The 19,880-nt window shown below is 46.6% G+C and overlaps 1 protein-coding gene and 1 long non-coding RNA gene across 2 annotated transcripts in view; one reads left to right on the forward strand and one right to left on the reverse strand.

Moving 5' to 3' along the window:
• Itgb5 (integrin subunit beta 5) overlaps positions 1 to 19,880 on the reverse strand; it is a 91,038-nt gene that overhangs the window by 64,617 nt on the left and 6,541 nt on the right. The window contains exons 2-4 of the mRNA XM_033755966.1: positions 15,212 to 15,410; positions 7,496 to 7,745; positions 138 to 306 (exon numbers count right to left, since the gene is read on the reverse strand). Of these exons, the coding sequence (XP_033611857.1) occupies positions 138 to 306; positions 7,496 to 7,745; positions 15,212 to 15,410 (618 nt within the window). The remainder of the gene's footprint in view (positions 1 to 137; positions 307 to 7,495; positions 7,746 to 15,211; positions 15,411 to 19,880) is intronic.
• LOC104858131 lies at positions 7,955 to 10,681 on the forward strand. The gene is made up of 3 exons (XR_779073.1): positions 7,955 to 8,028; positions 9,702 to 9,807; positions 10,565 to 10,681. It is a non-coding gene; the product is annotated as an uncharacterized LOC104858131 (long non-coding RNA).

Genomic DNA, 19,880 nt, shown 5'->3' on the forward strand with positions numbered 1-19,880 from the left:
CCCTCTGACGTAAGAGTGGACAGAAGCCACCAGCTGTGGCAGCTCAGAATTAGCCACCTCCTGCAGAAAAGGCCAACACCCACAACGACACTCTCCACCATCTCCTCACACAGGCCCTGACCAGAAAGGAAAGTTACCTTGCAGACAGCCGCCTGGAGCACTGCGTCAAAGCCCCCCTCAGGGGCATCGCGGTTCCGGGACACCCTCTGCTTGCGAACCTCCTCATTGAAGCTGTCGACTCTGTCTGTGAGAGGCAGCAGATGGCGGAACCCAAAGGAGGGGACGCAGTTAGGAAATAACTTGTAACTAGAGAAAAAGAAGAGAAGAGTCACTTTTCCATCATCATCTTTAAATCTTAACCGAATGTACTGTGCGTTCCCTGAGCACCCCAGAAGGCACCAACAGATACTCCCTGGCCCTTCCATGTGCCCTAGGACAGGCATGGCAGAGAACAGTCAGTAACACAGTCCCTCCTCTCCGAACACCAGCACCAAGCACAGACAAGGCAGCTAACGGTCGGATGACAGGTCCATAGGACAGGGAGACAATGGCAGGCTGCTGTGGTGGGAGCAAGCCCTGAGGCGGAAGGGTGCATGGGACAGGGGACTGGCAGAACAGACATGTCCAGTGAGGGCAGTGGAAGCTAGGTCACTCTAGGAAAGCAGCTTCTCACATCCATGTGACAAAGGACCCTATGACCTCTTCCAGTCGATCCACTCAGTGAGCACCGAGGGGCCGGCACAGGAACACATGCTAAATGGAACAGAGTCAGAACATGCTTTCCTCCTTTATGTGTGTGCAGGCACTGCAGGGACAAACAGCTCCTCAAAATGCCACAGAAACCATTTAGAAACGAAGCATCTCCAAATGGGAAACTGTATCTAGATACTGGGAAAGAAGGAGTACAGTACTGCATGTCGATAGTTACTAAGTTAGTTTCAGGCCTTTCTCCAGAAATATTGGGCAATTTCCTCTTCTGTCTGCTGTAGAGACCACAGGAAGGAACCTTCATCCACCCCTGGAAGAAGTTCACGCCCAGTGACACAGTTCCAGGAGATTTGGCCTCATGATGTCTAAGCAGTGAAATAGGAAGGGAGGCACGACTACATTACCAACGGGTTCATGAGGTAAAAAAAGCGAAGGGAGGAGTATGGCAGCCAAAGAAGGACCTGTGCAAGAGTCCTGTGGCAGCTAAGTGACCGATGAAGGCCAGCGCTGTGGTATACAGTGGTGCTGTACACAGAAGGAAAAGGGTGAAGACAGGCTGAGAGGTGGCGGGCAGGCAGCCTGGCCCACACGTGCAGAGATTTGCCCACAGAAAGGAAGTCTCTTTTAGAACAAAGGAAGCATGGGAAGGGAAACAGGCTTAGCAACTGCTCCACTGTTGCCAAGAAGGGGCTCACCAGGCAGGTCCAGGCAGCTGTCCTCCTGGGCAAGAAGGCAGTGCCTGGCTCGCTCGTCTCCCTTGCAGGGCTCAGGCCCTGCTCCACTCACTGCAGTCACACCATGGTGGGGAGCCCTTGCAGCAATCAGCTCTGTACAATCCACCCTCCCTTCTCCTGCCCCACATCGCACGAAACCTTGTGCTCTGACAGGTCAGGCTCTTTTCAAGCCCGTGACTCAGGCCACCCTGCCTATTTTGCGACCTCCTTGTTCTGTCGTGGAGATGGGGATGGAAATAACATTCCCACTGAAGAAGCAACTGAGGCCCCACCTGCAGCCATCTGACACATGGACAGGCTTTGAAGGAGGTAAACAGAACCATTCTTCCTTCAAGCTCCCTCACCCTCTGTGCTACTCTGGTGCCTGATTCAGGACTTCAGGTGTGTGCTCACGGTCACCACTGGCAGGTTGGTTGTGCAAAGGGGAAAGAGAATTTGAGCAACTGCCGTTAAAAAGGAAAAACCAGAAATGCTGTGTAAGAAGTACAGCTAAAGCTCAGCACTTTTTATATCTTCCTTTTCACTCGTGCAAAAAGCAATAAGCAGATCCATTTGTACTATGGAAAATCACTGTTAATTAATTAGGAACTAGAAAATGTGCTCGCCAAATTGAAGCCTGGATTATAGAGAATTTACCAGAACCAAATCAGAGGCAGCTTTGCCACACAGACCCCGGGAATGACTCAGCTGCTACTGGAATGGGATGTCACTTCTGACCAGTTATCTGGCTCCATCCTTGGAACTGCTTTCTGCGTGGCCTAGGAATCTTGCCGTGTTGGGGTCTCCCTCAGGAAACTACCCCACACCTGCCATGTCTGTGCTATAGGACTCAGTTCAGGGCATTTGAAGGGAGCTGCTAGATTAAATATTATTAACCAGGAAATTTAAAAAGGAAATACACATAATCTGGAGGAGTGGGAGAGAACAAGAGAGAGGGGTAAAGTGAATTCAATCTGAAGACACCAGATGTAGGCAAATCCAGGAAATAATGTAATGCTCAGAACAAGACTGTGCTTTGAGATAACATGGAAAGGCTCCCTTCTTACTTTAAACATGGAGAACTTCCAATTAAAATATAAATTTAGGGCTGGGGATTTAGCTCAGTGGTTCCGGTGCCTGCCTCGCAAGCACAAGAGCCGGAGTTCGATCCCCAGTACCAAGAAAAAAGAAAAAAATATATATATATGTTTAAAAATTGTAAATAGCCAGAATTGAATGCTTAGAAGGGAAATCCCAAGCACCAAAATCAAAGAGGAAGACTTTCAACAAATGGATATTTGAGTGGTTGTTCCAATGAATGGGCTGAGGAGAAAGGTAGGAGGTGTATGAGAGAGCGTGCCAAGGAGCTCCCCACAGGTCAGGGGCAGAGGCCCTCAGGGCTCGGAAAAGGACTCCACCATGACCTTACAGGAGTTTCAGGTCTGCATGAGGCCACGCTCCGGAACTAGGCCGTCTACAAACAGGTGAGTGCTGCAAAGCGATACAGAACACGAAACCATCAAAGACAGAAAACCCCTTTCCTCTGGCCTGGGAAAGAGTCAAGGAAGCTCACCATCCATCCCTGTGAAAAGAATCACTCCTAAGAAATTAAGGCTTCAGGCCTGAGCAAATCAGGACTCATGCTACAGTGAAGTAACCCCCAGCTGAGAGATTAAGAAGGAAATCAGTCCCACAGAGAGTACTGAGAGTTCCTGGCAGCAGCAGACTGAAAACTGCTCTGCAGAAAACCAACAGGCCCAGGGCATGTGGCCCTCAGATAGAAAACAGCCTCTGAGGAAGACGGGCTAATGAAAAGTTACAAACTCCATGAGAAACAAACCACCACAAAGAAATGTTAGCAGATCTAACGTGCCAAAGGTGCCACAATTAAAGAAACAGAGGGCCGGGGATTTAGCTCAGTGGTTCTGCTGCCTGCCTCGCAAGCATAAGGACCCGTGTTCAATCCCCAGTACCAAAAAAAAAGATCAAGAAACAGACGACACAATGTCCTGAAACTTCAAAACAGGGATATGCAAGACATTCAAAGAGACGAAGGATCAGAAGTCAAATGCCAGACAGGATATTATTAGAAAAACAAAACAAAACAAAAATTAGAAGGCTCTAAAAAAAGTATAAAGTACAGAAGAATCTCAAAAAGAACCAAACAAAAATTACAGAAATAAAAAATACTGCCAGTGCTATTCAAAAATGAAATTTTAGTGTATGCACTAAACTAAAACTGAAGAACAAAGAGGTAAACTGGAGGATATTTTCTCTTATGTAGCTAAGAGAGAAAAATAAAATTAGTAAGAAGTATGAGAAAGAAATTAAGAAACAAGAAAATTCAGAACGAGAAGCTCCAGCTGACATCTCGCAGTGTGCACGTGAAATGCAGTGACTAGAAGAAAGGAAACAGGCAGAGCGAGGGAGTTAGAATTTCTCTGACGAAACAAGCAAAGTAAATAGCACTGCAAAAAGGAAATTCAACATGGCCACAGTAGAGTGCATAACTTTACAGAACATATTTAAAGCCACCAGAAATAAGTGGATTAGACAAACAGCAGACCTCCTCCCAGCCACACAGAAGCTAGAAGACAGTGGAAGACACGTGCCGTACAAAGGAGTTCTGTGACTTCTTGGGGGAACTACAAAGTGGGCAGGAGAAATGGAAATAACGAAGGAGGAAGTGTACCATTAGCTCATTTGCACATATTTTTCCAAGGTCTGTATTTAAACCACAGCTCACAACGTCTATCAAAGAAAAAGTAGGTCCAGGGATTTAGTTCAGTGGTTCAGTGGCCTGCCTTGCAAGCGCAAGGACCGGAGTTCAATCCCTGGTACCAAAAAAAAAAAGAAAAAGTAGTCACAATTAGAAAAACCAAATTTTTCACCCAGGTGTATCAGGTGATTTTTCGCAGAGCAACTATTTCAATCAGTCAGGACAGCACTTAAACATTGCTCTAAACTGATGCTGAAGTCACTCTCCACCTGCTTTCTTCCACGGCAGCCCTGGTACATTGTACTGCTTAGATGTGGCAATTCCAAAGGGATGAGGAAGCCAGGTTTTGATCCCTTGGCAGGAACATCTGGAGCAGAGGCAGGAGGAATAAACCTCAAAAAGCCCAGAGCATAATGGCTGGTCCTTCCTCTCAGGTGTCCTGCACAGATGGTTAAATCATTTCCTGACTGTCTAATTTCCCCAACTTCCTAACGGCTCACACTGCTGCCTCCACAACCACAGGAGAGAAACATCGAACTGAAAGCACCACCAGAGCTTGGGAAGGACTCTTGGTTTTCCTTTCCACATTAGCGCGAGGAAAAGAATAGTCAGACAAGGATTCCAAGCAAAGATCTACCACACGAAATGGGCCAGGAGCAGGACAAGAGGGAGTGGTGGGGACTGCAGTACAAGCCCAGCTTTCCCAGACTTCCAGGTTTTTAAGAAAACCTAGATATTCTAGCTAGCCTGCCTGCCTTCCTCCCTTCCTTTCTTCCTTTCTTGGTACTGGGGATTGGATCCAGGACCTTGCATTTGCAAGACAGGCAGAACCACTGAGCTAAATTCACGGGCCCTATCCTAGCTATTCTTTTTTTTTGGTACCAGAAATCGACTCAGGTCCTTGTGCTTGTGAGACAGGTGGCAGAACCACTGAGCTAAGTCCCCAGCCCTTACCTATGCTTGATTAAATCCCCCCCACCCCGCATGTTGGTAGCTAATTCACAGTGCCATTAAAACAGAAGGGCAACCAAAGCCCATGTACAGACTGGATCAGGCACTGGAACCACCGGATTGCACGCTGGGCTTGTACCGTTCTGTGGGGACTAAAGCTTCATGGGTGCTGTCCTGCTGGAAGTGAGAAGAGGACATTCGATCTGCTCACTGAGCCCCACAGGCCTCCCTACTATACTGACCAGCTTAGAGAAGAGAGATTTCTAGAACTCAGACTTCAGGTTTCTCTCAAGACTCCCATTCTTCCTGAGATTTCCTGTCTCAGGCAGTTTTGCTGTGTCCCTTGTACAGTACTGGCGGCGTGCAACTGCATCTCAACAAGTTCTGAATAAGCAATGTGGGAGAGCTGTGGATATTTACATGCTGAGCGTCCCTGGCCAGTCCTTCATCTGCTGCCAGCTCCTGGTCTAGCATCTCTGCGGGTGAGACACACCCTGTGTATGCAGACTGGGCCCAATCAGAGCACAGCGGAAAGAAGCGGGTGGCATCACTGTGCCAGATAAACAAAGCAGCAGCTTTGGCTACAATGCAATCGCCAATGAGAGGACACACATTTGGCCTTAGGAGATGGGACCAAGTAATAGGAATGCCAACGCCTCCCTGTGTTCGGAAGAAGCTAAACCCAGCAAATGATGATGCTAGTAGCTCTTGAGACTTACAGAACTTAAGAATCCCACTTGTAATAGCACTTTCTCATCTTGCTGATCTCTTGTGGTTGTGACAGCTCTCCAGCCCTGGGCAGATCTAAGACAACCTCCCTGAGAGTGGGCAAAGGGACCAAGAAGACTGAGAATGACACAGGCCAACAGCACATCACTGCCTCACCCAACCACCAAACCCGGGAAGCACTGAGGCTGCCAAAGATGAGCTTCAGGGAGAGGCAGACCCAGAGCCTTAGAAACAGCTCCCTTCCCCTTGGCAGCAGGAGGCCTAGGATTGGATGTGGTGCCACAAGATGAAGGAGGCTGGAAGTCTGAGTCACCGAGACAGGAAAGGCCCCGGAGGGGTGGGTATGGATACTCCACTTCGGGGGAAGTATCTGGGGTGGAGTATGATGTGGAGGGGAACACAGGCAGTGTATTAACGAGAATGCAGGCTCTAAAAGCAGTCTGTCTGGATGCATTTGTGTAATCACACATAAGTTATTTCTTCTCTCCATGCCTCAGTTTCCTCCTCCTCATAGTCTGGCTTATTATGTCTTCTTTAAAGTCCTCAAGAGGCTGTTGTGATACTTGAGAAATAATCCACACAAAGTGGTCAGCGTGATGCCTGACAGTTAATATAATCTTAAATCTCAGTTGTTCTTTATCTAGTGGCTACACTGGAGGGTCTTATATCTAAAAGTGAACGTGGAAATGAGGCAAGGAGACGGTAGGAGCCCCACTTATTGCAATTACACTGCATAATCCTGCCATTTCAAGGGACACTTGAAAGACTAGAGAAGAAAGCAAGCAACCCACCAGGGGCTGTGCAGAGGGCAGCAGAGGGTGTGCCCCCTGAACACACAGACGCTCATGGCAGAGACCTGCTCACCGGGCCCATTTCCTCTTCTTCCTGGGCACGGAGCTGAGCAAGTGCCCGGCCTCTTGCCAGAGTTCAGTTTCATACAGAATGGCAGACCAGGCCCACTACGTCCCGGGATTCCCAGTGCTCCAGGCAGGGTGACCTCGAAGCCACGAGCGGGAGACAGTGAAGCCTGGAAATGGAAGGGACCTGGGCTCCTGGGTCACCACTTGGAGAAGAGGGGCCACTAGGCAGGAGACCCCATCGGTAACTAAGAAATTAACTCCAGCAAGTTTGGACCATTATCCACTTGAGGGTTTGTTTTGCTGCAGCATTGAAGAGCTCCTACTCTCTAATAAAAGTGTCAGGTACTTTCTAATTCAGGTACTTGACTTAATGTTGATAAAAACCCACACCTTCAAACACTGTAGTTTCATCAAGGTAAATTATAGTTGCTTATATAAACAATAGGGATAAACTGAACTTATCTTCAAGCATCTTAGTCACTCCAAGCAAGAAGAAAGCACAAGTTGTCCTGCCTGGTCCCTTCCCTAACCCCATGGGTCCATGACTCTTCAAGGATATTTTTCAAGTTCTACTAACGTGAGAAAACAATGCTGTGTGAGGTGGGCAGGAAGATAAGTGAACTATGATTATTACATCTTCATGCAGCCTGTGACAGTTCACTTCCTCCACATGTAGGGCAGGGACACACTTGGCCATCACCGGTAAGATTAAACACGTAAGCCTGGTCACCCCTTCACGCTCTCCTTCGGGCTGTTTTCCCACCGCGCCACCCTCCTACCCCAAGGTACCAACGGAAAGACAGCCCGCCACTTACCCAGTGCATGGATTGGTCTGGTACCTCGGTGCAGTGTAGGAGAAAGGAGAAATGTCCTTGTCAACAAAGGACCCGAAACCCAACCGGAAGTTGCTAGTGAGCCTCCTCATTTCTTCAGCGAGCGTGGTGCCCAGGCTCCGGATATTTACCAAGTCATCCTTCATGGACAGGGAGAGGTCCATCAAGTAGTACAGGTCCACGGGATAGTCCTCCACTTGGCGGACCTGCAGCCGGAACGTCGTCTGGTCACCTGTGCCGACAGAGAGGCCACGCACATGAGAGGCCCCATGCACTGCCGGGCAGAAATGAAGGACTCTGCTTCAAAGCTGCTCTACCTCTTACTTTTCTTTAGTGATACTGTGCCTCCCAGAAGAAGTGTTCTCCTGGAAGCAGCGGACCTAAAGGAAAGATGATGCAGAGGGCGAAGTCCTGGATTCTTCTGCCCAAACACTCGGCTCAGTGTTTCCAAGGAAGCCCTGCAACAACCAGGCTCCTCAACTAAGGCGTTCTGTTTGCTCAGCATCTGGGAGACGGTGAGCCAGACAATTTCACTTCAGCAAAGTGTGTTGGGGAGCAGCCCATCAACCACACACCAGAGGAAGACCCAGACCAGTGGGGAATATGGGTGTGCAACTGCCAGCAAGGAAGGAACTAACAAAAGAGGGCACGGTCCTTGTGTGATGGTACATGCCTATGCCCCCAGCACTCTGGGAGGCTGGGGCAGGAGAATGGCAAGTTCGAGCCTAGCCTAAGCAGCTTTAGAGAGACCCAGTCTCAGACAAAAAGAGGGCTAGATACGTAGCTCAGTGTGAAGGCCTTGGGTTCACGCTCCAATACTGGGAGAGGGTGGGGTACAGACATGAGTAAGAACTAGGTGGGGAAGACAGAGGGAAGGCAAGTAACAAAGATAATTACTTAAAATACTTCAAAGGGAAAACATAGGTAGGCCTGTGCTATCTCACCAGTCTTTACTTGTACAGTCTCTTCAGCCATTCACCAGACAACAGTATTTAGCACTAGGGGAAATGATAGACACAACTCATTGTCATCAGAAATTACACGTATAAACTGGGTGTGGTGGGATACATGTGCCCTCCAGGCACTCTGGGAGGTTAAGGCAGCAGGATCACAAGTTTGAGCTCAGCCTAGGCAACTCGGGAATTTACTGAGACCCTGTCTTGAAATAAAAAAAAAAAAAAGGACCTGAGGATGTAGCTCAGTGCAAAGGCCCTGTGTTCAATGCTTAGTACTTCCCAAAAGAAAACATAAATTAAAGTATAAATATAGTAAATACAGGAAGATGGGAGACAATTTTTTGTTTCATTTTTTAAAAATGAAAAAACAGCAACATCAAAAGAACAGAAAAAGAAAACCAGATTTGTCTACCAGCTACAAGAAAGAGAAAATGATTTCCAGTTCTATAATAAGAAAGCCCACATAGAAGCAGATGGGAATTAACTCTGAGGGGAATAGGAGACAAACCAGTGCCTGAGAGGGGAGCCTCTGCTGCCTTGCAGGGTCTAGAGAGGCCCACGTCAAGGCAGTTCAATTGCTGGAGGGCCCACACCAGGGTAATGCTCCCTAAATCTCTTCACAATTCCTACAAACAAATCATCCAGAGCAACTTCAGGGTTCAACTCATGCCAGGCAGTTCGATCTGCCCCAGGCTTATTCATCTTTTATGAGTACCAACACCTACCCTGTTGACCCCAGGGCAGAACTGCCCGTGTGCACTTCAAACAGGGGTATGCTTTCTGTCTGTTTGGACCTGCAACCGCCCAAGCAGCCTTTACTCCCGATTGGCCACAGCCAATTCTCAGAGAAGCCAATCACTCGCCTCTAGCTGACAGCCAGCAGGGGAAGGCTTTGGCACTCAGCAGGCACTCGAGGGACAGAGAACTCCTCTGTGCTCTTCTCCCACGGCCAACAGGGGAGCTAGACCAGGAAGAATAATCCAGCAGTCGAAAGACTTTAGTTCAAGTTCCAGCTCTATCCCTCCTTTAGGGATGCAACCAGAGCCTGTTTCTTTAAATGTGAAATGTAAATAGCAGTGGTGCCCGTGGCACTGACTGAAGCTTCTTGCACTTGTGTGGACGAGAAATACAGATAAAGGCTTGCACAAATGAAGTACAATTACTCTAATTACTACCTGCAGTCACAGCTCCATGCCTGCTTCCCTGACTTGTTTTTGCATGTATTATTCTAGCTGCCTCAAGATTGATGAAGTTTTGAGTTGCTGGTTGGTAGGAGCCTATTTTTAAAAACCATCAGAGTCTGACTCAAACACAAGAATGTTCGAGACTTCTTCCAGGGTGAGTTCTGGACTGCTGCCGTGTGGCTCTGGCTCGGATCAGGCAGACAGGGCCCTCTGGGTGCCAGGTCTCAGTGGGTGAGCAAGAGGGAGGAGTCCGGGAAGGCAGAACCTCGGGCTCTGCATGGACCACAGACCAGGATGGAATAAACCTGCAATCACAACCTTCCACTCAATTCCATGACCTTTGCAGCGTCTCCTACATTTTCCGATCCCTGTCCGCCTCCCCAAAAAGCTTCTACCGCACCTTCTTTCATCTAGATCCACTTCTGCCTTTCTGTAGCTGATGAATACGTATGGGACCTGGAAGTAGGGAACTGGCTTGGATTCAGAGGGCCAGGAGGCCTTTCTTTGGGACAGAAGCAACACTAGGCTTGAAGAGCTGAGGTCAAGTCCAGGGCTGGCCCCCAAAGGGTCAGAAGACCTCACGTTCCTTGAAAACTGCTGCTCAATTTCTGCTTCAGTAAAATAGAGAGGATATTAATCAGTGTGGGGACTAAATGAGATCACATACAATATATAATTCAATTCTGCCAAAAGTCAATTATTCAAACAATTTCCTGTAGGGATAAAAAAAGAAAAAATTCTTCCAGAAACTTGAGTTTGATTAACTATAGTCCTGGGCATATACATTTAACTCTAGATGTTCCAGACTTAAGGCAAAGAGGGAAGTAAGATATGAATATATATGTCCTTCTGCTGGGAGGGTTATCTACTGGGAAATGAGAAATTGTTTTCTTTCTATTTTTATTTTTCAGTGTTGGAGGCTGAACCCAAGACCACATGCTTGCTAAGCAAACACATAACCACTGGCCACATCCCCCGCCCAGAAGTGAGAAACCTCTTGGCATTAAATTCTAAGAGAAACTGAATGATCATCGTCAAGAAAACACACACACACACACACACACACACACAAGCTCCACATATTGAAAAGGAGTATTTCTTCCTGTTCTCTAGAAAGGGAAGGACGTAAGATTGAAGGTAGCATCATTCATGTTCAGAAGGGTTTACTGCCACCTTTACAAAGCTTGGTTTTAAATGGCATGAACTCCTGAAAGGATGTTGGCAAAGTAGTGTGCCTGGACAGTAGGTTTCAGGGGATGGACCAGCCTAGGCTGCCAGCACCCTGACCTCCAGCAGGGGAGCCTCCAGCATCAGTAGCCCAGCAGGTGGGGAGATTGGGCCCTCTTCCCATCTTGGGTCCACCTCCAGAGCCACACCCCTGCTACATTCCACCCTTTCCAGTCAGCCACTCTCCTCCCACACCACCTGAAACTTGCAACCTGTGCCCTCCTGTGTGCCCAGTGGGGTGCAAAGTCCCTCTCACCTCCATCAGCAGGGCTGGACTGTGCCAGTCTGACAGCACCATCCCAGGCCTCGTGCCTGGATCTGTCTGTCACTCCCTGCTGCTTCCCCCCACTGAGGACCTCTACGGGGGCTCACACCTCTTCTATCTGGGGCTGTTCCAGTAATCCCTGCCTCGGGCCAACGGTGGGTTCAGAGGTGCAGGATAAAGCAAACTCCAAAGAGCAGTGGATCCCCTGCACCTGGGAAGATGTGTCTCACCAGGTTCCTCTCATGCCTTATGATTTCTGTTTCAAAGCACCCGGCTCAACTACAGTTTGCCCAGAATTTCTGCCACTGCTCAGCTAGTAAGCACAGTTCCTCGTGCTGAGATCAAGTATCGACTAGCAGGGCACCTGAAATGTATTTGTAATGCTTTCTTCCCTTCAGTAAAAAGTAAAAGGCATCAGATGACAAACACTTCTAGAGAGTGAGTACAGAATTCCAGCAGGAATGTTGAAGACTGATTTTTTTTTAAACCACGAAGTAGTTAAAACAAAGTAGTTTTCAGCAGATAAAGTCCTGTCATCCCCAAACAATTGTGACTGGCTTTTGAATCCCTAGAATTACCCTTCAGTGCAAGAAACGGAAACAAAGGAAACATAAAAATCAACTACGCAACATAGCTGAGGAGGGAATTAAGGCCCTGGTGCCCACCTTTTAAAATGAACTTCCAGCTCCTCTGCTCACTACAGTAGGAGGTATTTCATGAAATTTAATTTAATTTCCCGAAATGAAATCCAGACCTAGGACCACAGAATTTCTTCCCTGATCTGGAACAGGCTGCTGCACCCCACCCCCACCTCAGAATACTGCAGTGACTCTAGACAGAGTCTGGGTGTCACAAAGCACCCATCTGAAGACACAGTGGCCTCACGGTGTCTGCTGCCTAGGCACCATGTCTGCAGTTTCCTTTTACATAATCCCTCACGCATTCATCAGCAGGTGCACTGTCAGTCTGGTGAGTCCCAGCCCCTCCCAGGAGTGGGGAGAACAGCCCTTAAAAAGGGGCTGGGAGAAACGCACAGGGACAGGGTCTTCACCAGCACTGCTGTGCCAGTGTCGGTGTCCTGGTCTCAAGAACATTCTCTAGTCACCTCTGCCGTTATCCCTGGGAACAGCTGAGACACGTGGAGAATCTCAGCAGCATTTCTACAACTCTGTGAGTCTAAAATTATTTCAAAAGAAAGTTTAAAATGAAAAAAAAAAAAGCTAACAAGCAAAGATCACTTTTAAGGGGCCTAGAGATTGAAGCAAACAATGATTTTAAGAAACCCTTTCTAATTATCCCAGTGTCTCAAAGCCATCTCTAGCTTTTGACCATCTCAGTAAGGCTTACGTTAAAGTTTATGTCTTAAGGATTTTATGTTTGTTAGGGATTATTTTTTAAAAGTTCTTATCCTGACATATAGTTTCCAGTATTGAAATAAAATGGAAAATATGATCCCGTTTTCATACCAAATCCTGCATAAAATATGGCACTTCTTTAAAAAGTTAAATATAGAATTAGTGTATTTTCCAGCAATTCCACTCCTAGCTATATATCCAAGATTACTGAAAACATATATCCTCATAAAAACTTGTACATGAAATTTCATTATTGTCCCAAAGTGGAAACAGCTTTAAATGCCCATCAACTGAAACGTGGTATAACTAAATGTGCAAAATGGAGTATTACTTGGCCATAAAAAGGACGAGACACATCCTACAACATGGATGAGTACCCGGCCACACACTCACATGTGACAGGATGTAGAGGAAATGTTTCCATGGACAAAAATCACAAAGACAGCAAGTGGATTAGTGGCTGCCAGGGGCTGAGAAAAACAGGGGCTGGTAAGGTAAGGAACAACTGTTACTGGGTACTGGGTTTCTTCATGGGGTGACAAAAATGTGGTGGAGGCTGGGGATTTAGCTCAGTGATTCCGCTGCCTGCCTTGCAAGCCCGAGTTTGATCCCTGGTACCAAAAACAAAACAAAACAAAAATGTTGTGGAATTAGATAGTGGTGATATTTATATAATTTTCCTAATATAGTAATCACTTTAAAATGGTGTATTTTATGGGATGTGAATTATTTCTCAGTTTTAAAAAATTCTGTTCAAAGAAGGATGCCTCCCTGACCCCACCTCCTACTCCCTCCCTCTTTTATATCCCCGTCACTCCCTTCTTCCTCCTCCTCCCCTCTCTGACTTATCCTGGAACAACAGCCAGGCCCTCTTGAAGTGTCTTTCATGTTATGCTGAGGCTTGTCCCTGGTTACTTTGTATAAGGCTGGCAAAGTGTTATATTTCACTCAACAAATACCTATTATGAAGTACGGGGGCAGGGTGAGGGAGCGTTTCTGAAAGTACATAATGGAAAAACCAGTCCCTGCGTACCTGAAAGTCATCCTCAGAAACGGGGGAATTCCCCTCAAGTATATGTGCGCCAAAAACTTTGCTAAGTACAGTACAGCATTCCTTCCTGTGCCCAAATAAGTGGGGTTTCCCAGAATTCCTCTCTATAAATATTAAACTTATAATTTCAAAATGTTATCAGCCATTATTGGTTTTGAGCATTTCTGTAGTTAGAAGCTGGGGATGTAGCTCAGTGGTAGAACACTTGCCTAGAACAGTATTATGAGCCAGGCCCTGGGTTCAATACACACACACACACACACACACACACTCCTGTATTTAGAAACATTCACAATTGTTCTGGCGCCCACCCTCCCACTTTGAGACAGGGTCTCTCTGTAGCCCAGGCTGGCCTTGAACTCACAGCAATCTTCCTATCTCAGCCTCCTGAGGGATTTCAGGTGTGTGCCACCATGCCGGGCTTGGTTCTGGAGCTTCTTTTCAATGGCTCTGCCTGGGCTTCATTTCTGCAGACTGAACATCCTCACAGCTCAGGTGGTCTTCACAGGGCCGCCAGCCCCACACTCCATCACCTCAACCTCCCAGCACTGGGCTCCACACCTTGCAAGGCTTGACCTGCACAGAGCACCCACATTTTCTCCCATCTAAGTACAAACCAGGCCCAATCCTGCTTAGTTCCTGAGACCAGACAAGATCGGGTGCCTTCGGGGTGCTATGGCCACAGACAGCACCCACATTTTCTATAAACACGGGATCATGTTATCTGTGTTATTTCCAAAACAGAAAACGAATCACAATGCTTCGCCACAGATGTAACTGTGCATCAACTTACCATTGTTCAAACTGCTCCCGACTCTTCCGTGGGACTGTTTTAAAAGCCAGTTAGTTGGTAGTGAGACCAGACAGCCTCTCTGCTCACAGCCACCCCTGCATTAAACTGCAGCAGCACTGATTGTGTGACATCCAGCTCTCTCCTAGGCGGAGTCTACTCTCAGGGAGCTCTTTCCAGAAATGCACATGGCCCAGAACCACAGAACTAGAATAATAAGTAAGGCGTGGTGAGGCACACTTGTAATCCCAGCACTCTGGGAGGCCAAAGCAAGAGGATCAAAAGTTTGAGCCCAGCCTGGGCAACTTAGAAACTTAGTGAGACCCTGTGTCTAAATAAAGAGTTAAAAAAAAAAGCTTGGGCCCTGGGGATTTAGCTGGCGACGAGAGACCATACGGTGAACGAACTGTGCACACGGCTGCAGTGGTGCACAGCTGTAACCTAGCTTCGGCGGGTGGGGGCTCAGTAGGAGAATTACAAGTCCAAGATCAACCGGGCAACTGACCGGCCAGTTCCTAAATATAAATTTAAAAAGGAATGGGGCCAAGCATGGTGGCACATTCCCATAATCCCAGCACTCGGGAGGCTGAGGCTGGAGGGTCAGGAGGATCATTGAGAGTTTGAGGCCAGCCTGGGCTACCCAGTGACTTCAAGGTCAGCCTGAACTAGACTCTGTCTCAATAAACCAAAAAAAAAGGACTGTGGATGTAGCTCACTTGCCTTGCATGCATGATCCATACCCGGAGGCCTTATACTCTATATCTGGGACTCAAAGCCTCCCTTCCCCACTTTATCCCCAGGCTCTGGACTCAGCCTAGCCCAGCACAGGCCCTGCCTCCCACGGGCCAGTCCCATCCTGAGGTGACTCACCAGGCCGGAGGTTCACAGCCACCTCCTGCGGTGCCATCTGAATGACATCTGAGCCCGAAGAGCCCTCACTGCTGAGAGGGAGACTGCGCAGGACCCGAGTGCTGCTGGTTGGGCTCTCGATCTCACTGCCACAGCCATTCTGGATGAGGTTGGCCCTCAGGTCACACCGGGAGGTGACTGACCGGGAGCTGCCAAAGACCTGGGTGGGAAAGAGGTGAACAGCAGGAGGTGGTCAGGCTTCTCTCAGCACATCTGGGCCAGGTGGCCTCAAATCTCCATAATCTGTTCATTGCTAGAACTGGAGACAGTGCTAATCCCTACTCCAAATACATACTGAAGATTAAGAGGATTAACTGAGCTGCTGGATAAGAAAGCATTTGTAAGGGCCGGGGATTTAGCTTAGTGGTTCCGCCACCTGCCTCACAAACACAAGGGCCCTGAGTTCAATCCCCAGTATCAAAAAAAAAAAAAGAAAGCATTTGTGAACTGTTAGTGCTTAATAAAAATGTTTGGTTTCAGCTGGGTGTGGTGGTGCAAGTCTGTGGTCCCAGCATTCTGGGAGGCTGAGGCAGGAGGATTATGAATTTGAATCCAGCCTAGGCAACTGAGCCAGACTATATCAAGGAAAACATAATAAAAGGGCTGGGGGGTATAGCTCAGTGTGAAGGCTCTGTGCCCAATCCCCAGTACCACCAAAAGAAAGGAAAGGAAATAAAGGAGAAAAGAAAAGTTTGGTTTCATCATTATTTTGATAGTCAAAATGTTTCTGTCTACCTCATCAGCCAGAGAAAGAACCTAAAATAGTCAAAGTTTACACAGTTAATTAGTATGTGTAGATGTGTGTGTGTGTGCAGTACTAGGCATTGAACTACCACTGAGCTACCTGCCAACACATTTTTATTTTGAGACAGGGTCTCACTAAATCCCCAGGCTGGTCTCAAACTTGAGATCCTTCTGCCTTAGCCTCCCAAGTAGCTGGGATTGCAGGCATGTGCCACCATCCCCAGCTAAAAATTACTTTTAAAAATATAGATTCCTTGTTCACGCATTCAAGAGTGGATTTTGAGCTTTTGAATTCATTCATCAGCTTTTACGTACTGAACTGTGCACAGCCAGCTATCAAGGTCCACACAGCAGCATACATGAGACCCACGACATGACACCCACTTCCTCAAAGTTGACTACATGAGAACAATGGAGAACAAAGTGAAGACCCGTAAGACACATACTGCAACATCACTTATAATATCACAGTCTTATAAGCCTAAATCCCTAAATTGTAAGAATATGCCACAGTACTTCATTACAGTCATGACACAGTGATTTGAAGACAATTAAGCAGGAAGTTCAAAACACTCATACTAGGAAAAAATCAAGAAAACAGATTATAGCTGCATGGGGACTCAAAAGAAAAACTGAAAATGGGATATTAAAGCAGAGGAATTGAAGATTTTTTGTTTTTATCTTTATTGCAGTTTATATGATGAGTCTGTACCGATATGAATGATCTTTATGTCCCTAAGTTGGATTTTGGAAAAAGCTTTATATCTGAACACCTCCCCCTAATTTAGGACACCAGGATTTGAGGCAATGATTTTAAAATAAAATAATCTATTTTATTATAAAATATGGTCCTTGCATATATACTTTTAGGGAAAGGAGTTTTTAATGAGGAAACCAGCCCAGGCTCTTTTCTTGACACTCTGTGCCTGGTGGTACAGAAAGTAAGACCTTCTCCTCCAGCGGGTTGGACTCTCACCACGGCTGGGGGACGAGGACACTGACCCCTTCCTCTCCCTCCACAGCACTCCACCAGAGCTCAGATGAGTCAGTGTCCCCAGACTGCTGAGTCAAGAGGCCAGCCTGCCGGCAGAAGCACAAAGGTCAGAGGGACGCACCCTGCACCAAGGTTTCAGCTGGCCCAACACTAAGGGACGCTCTTAGAATCTTTGCAAAATTCAGGACCTAAGTCATCGCCACAATGGTTCAAACATTAGTCAGAGCAACTAGGCAACAAAAAGAAAGAAAACGGACACGGATAAAGCATAAAGTCAAAACATTATATTTGCAGATGACATAATCCTTGACTTACATGACCCAAACAAAAAACTCCACCGAAAGACGCCCAGAATTGATAACTACATTCAGCAGTGTAGCAGTACACAAAATAAGCACACAAGAATCAATAGTGTCCCTACACACTAATAATGAACTCACTGTAAAAGCAATTAGGCAAACAATACCATTCATGATGGCATTTAAAAAATGAAATACTTAGGTATTACCCTAAGAAAGTAAAAGACCTCTACAATCAAAATGACATCAGACTGAAAAAGAAAACTGAAGACATCAGAAAATGGAAACATGTCCCTGTTCCTGGTTAGGCAGAACCAACATAATCAAAACAGCTATAGAGCACTTCCATTAAAGCTATACAGATGCAAATGCAATCCCAATCAAAATACCATCATTTCTCACAGAGCTAGAGAAAACAATCCTAAAATTTATATGGAATCAGAAGAGACCCAGAATACCAAAAGCAGAGGTGGCATTACATTCCCAAACTTGAAGACAATGATCAAAACAGCATGGTACTGGCACACAAACAGGCATGTGGATCAGTGGAACAGGACAGAAGCAGAACAAATCCAGGCACACACAGCAGCTATTTGATCTTTGACAAAAGAGCCAAAAACATGCATTGGAAGAAAGATGCCTCTTTAACAAATGGAGCTCAGAAAATTGGATACACACATGCAGAAGACTGAATCTAGGCCAGTAATGGTAACCATTTTAGAGCTTTCAATGATGCAAACAATCCACTGCTACACACAGGTTCACCACCACTGGTCTAAACTCGTATCTCTCACAATGCACTAAACTAAACTAAACTCAAAATAAATCAAAGATCTAAATGTTAAAACCGAAACACTTAATCTGCTGGAAGACAAATAGGTACAACCCTTGAAGACATAATTCTAGGCAAAGACTTTCTGAACAGAACCCCAATGGCCTAAGAAATAATACCAAGAATCAACAAATAGGATCATATCAAATTAAAAATCTTTTGCACAGCAAAGCAAACAACAAAGTGAAGAGACAACCCATAGAATGGGGGGGAAAAATCTGCCAGCTACTCAATGGACAAAGGACAAACATCAAGAACATTTAAAGAACTCAAAAAAATCAGACCCCCCCCCCAAAAAAAGATCCAATTAAAAAATGGGCAGACGAAATGAATGGTCACTTCTCAGAAGTACAAATGGCCAATAAATATATGAAAAAATGCTCATCATTGCTGTCCACCAAAGAAATGCTAATTAAAACAACAAAGATCCCATCTTTGGCTATCATCAAAAAAATCTAGTAATAGGGCCAGGGATTTAGCTCAGTGGTTCCACCACCCGCCTCACAAGCACAAGGACCCAAGTTCAATCTCTGGTACCAAAAAAAAAAAAAAACACAAAAACAAAATCTAGTAACAAACCCTGATGAGGATGTAGGGGAAAAAAGAACTCTGCTACATTGTTGGTAGGAATGCAAACTAGTACAGCCATTATGGAAATCAGTGTGGGATTTCCTCAAAAAGCTAAAACTAGAAATTCCAGCTGTCCCCCTTCTAGATATCTTCCCAAAAAGAATTAAAATCATCGTATTACAAGGATACATACATACCCATGTTTACAGCAGCACAATTCAAAACAGCTAGATCTCGGAAACAGCACATACGTCCATCAACAGGTGAATGGATAAAGACAATGTATTTATACACGATGCAGTACTATGGTGCCACAAAAAAAGATAAATCTGAGGCCTCTGTCGGTAAGTAGATGCAACTTGAGAACATAATACTAAGTTAAGTAAGTCAGGCACACAGCTGGAATACTGTATGGTTCCTCTTATATGACAAACGGTATATAGTAGAGATTCACCCAAGCTTCCCATCTTGCTCAGTGGGATTACCCCCCAACCAAGTGCTGGGTACTGGACCCAGGCCCTTGCACATGCTAGGCAACTACTCCAGCACTGAGCCACTTATCCCCAGCCATTTTTAAATGTTTATTTAAAGACAGGGCCTAAGTTGCTCAGGTTGACCTAGCATTTGTGATCCTCCTGTCTCAGCCTCTCAAGTAGCTGGAATTTCAACAGGATTTTGAATAGGTGGTATCAGTCCATGCTGAAGAACCAAGTGGTGGCCAGGGTAGATGCTGGGACCATAAAGTCCAGGTCAAGGTCCATGTCAAAGGCAGCCTCAGTGGGGCACCCTCCCTGTCCTCAGCTACACTCCACAGCAGCTCGGGGCCTGTTCATTTCCCAGGTCCTGGTGGCAGTGCCCTCTTTGGCTCTGAGGTACCAGGCTTCCCGGAAGCTGGCTGTGTCACCCACTACTGTTCACATGAAACTAACTTCAGGGTGAAGTTACGATCAAGTCAGTGACATGACAGCACGAGTGAGGCCCCTTTCAGCAGCTCCTGCTTCACACAGCCAAGGACAGCGCAGGATGCCATGCAGGCCAAATGCGGTTTCTTCTCAGTGCCATCTGTCGCCACTGCCAGGGTGTCACCTCCTTCCCATCCATAAAGCCTGGCCGCTGCAGCTTGGGGCAGGCCCAGTCGAGGCTGGCCACTGTCCCAGCTGTAGGGCCTCAGAGTTGCCAGCCAAGGCATTA

The sequence above is a fragment of the Fukomys damarensis genome, unplaced genomic scaffold (genome assembly GCF_012274545.1).
Source record: "Fukomys damarensis isolate Sample0158 unplaced genomic scaffold, DMR_v1.0_HiC HiC_scaffold_24, whole genome shotgun sequence".
NCBI classification, from domain to species: Eukaryota; Metazoa; Chordata; class Mammalia; order Rodentia; family Bathyergidae; genus Fukomys; species Fukomys damarensis.